The sequence below is a fragment of the Cucurbita pepo genome, unplaced genomic scaffold (genome assembly GCF_002806865.2).
Source record: "Cucurbita pepo subsp. pepo cultivar mu-cu-16 unplaced genomic scaffold, ASM280686v2 Cp4.1_scaffold000382, whole genome shotgun sequence".
Taxonomy (NCBI): Eukaryota; Viridiplantae; Streptophyta; class Magnoliopsida; order Cucurbitales; family Cucurbitaceae; genus Cucurbita; species Cucurbita pepo.
In genome coordinates, this window is record NW_019646617.1 from 6,292 (window position 1) to 7,470 (window position 1,179).

Consider the following 1,179-nt stretch of genomic DNA (forward strand, 5'->3'; position numbering starts at 1 on the left):
TAGGATTCAGATCAGGATATTAGGCACTTGATGGCCCAGACATTCCCACTGACCTTATCACGTTACTTATTCCTTACTTGTAATAGTAAAAAATTATCCCCACCGATCAGCACATGCTCTTTCGACATGCTTTATGCTCACTCACATGATTCTTAGAGATCACCCAATATTGAGACGTTCTAAGCAAAACCCACTTGGAAATTCCTATTATAAGTACCGAAACATAATCAAACTCGAACTATAGAAATTAGAATAGACATAATTTGATATTTCAAAACATACCAAAGTAACCAGAGGAGGAGTTTTTGTTTGGATTATAAAACGCTGAGGAAGGTCCAGTTTCATTGGTGGAGGAAGTAGGAGTGTAGATATCATAAGCAATCACATTAACCCAATCCAAAGTTCTTCGGATGACTTGAATTGGATAAGGAACGTCATTTATATAAGGCGAGTAAAACACCGTAGCAACAAGGATCAATCGTGGCTGACGAGACTCCTTAGCTTCTTTGACAACGCCATTACGACACTCAATGATGAGAGCTTCAAAATTGGACATGTCCTCCACACAAGAAGGGTACACCCACTGAACATCCACCCCATCAAAGTTACCCTCTCTGGCCTTACAAATGAAGCTTCCAATAAAAGATGCACGATTTGAAGAAGTGGCCGCCATGGCTGCAAAGCTATCAGCACTCGCATGGTCTCCTCCAATGGACAGCAAGGTCTTCACCTTCGAGTTGTTTTCCTTGACAGTGCTAGAAAAGTGATGAATAAGGGGCTTGGCTGAATCGGAGAAGGAGAGTTCGTAGGTTTGGGAGTTGAGATTAGCATAGCCACAGAAGAGATGGGTGTAAAGATTGGTATCAATTTTGGAAATGGGACAGTGGGCGTTGGTTTGGGTGAACCAATAGCCTGCATTCACAATGTTATTTTTGGCCATTTGGAGAAACAACTCCAAATATAATTAACTTACATAATTTAATGTTATAATTTGTTCAAAAAATGTTATCTATCTAACTTTGTTTTGTCTCTATATTATTATTTATCTATCTAACTTTGTTTTGTCTCTATATGTATATTTTATGTGTTGGGTCCTATCTAAATAGATTTAAAGTCCTTCCAACTATTTTTCAAGTTATTATTTTGAAAATTATTAGAGTACGAACAACCGTAAAAGAG

General features: G+C 38.0%; 1 protein-coding gene across 1 annotated transcript; it reads right to left on the minus strand.

The window, feature by feature from the left end:
- Positions 1–145: 145 nt before the first annotated feature.
- On the minus strand, positions 146–940 carry LOC111785141 (oviduct-specific glycoprotein-like; the record flags this gene model as incomplete). Its single annotated transcript, XM_023665603.1, has 2 exons — positions 283–940; positions 146–204 (listed from the first exon to the last, which is right to left on the minus strand). Coding segments are annotated over exons 1-2 (717 nt in total), but the record flags the coding sequence as incomplete, so codon positions are not given.
- Between the last annotated feature and the right edge of the window lie 239 nt (positions 941–1,179).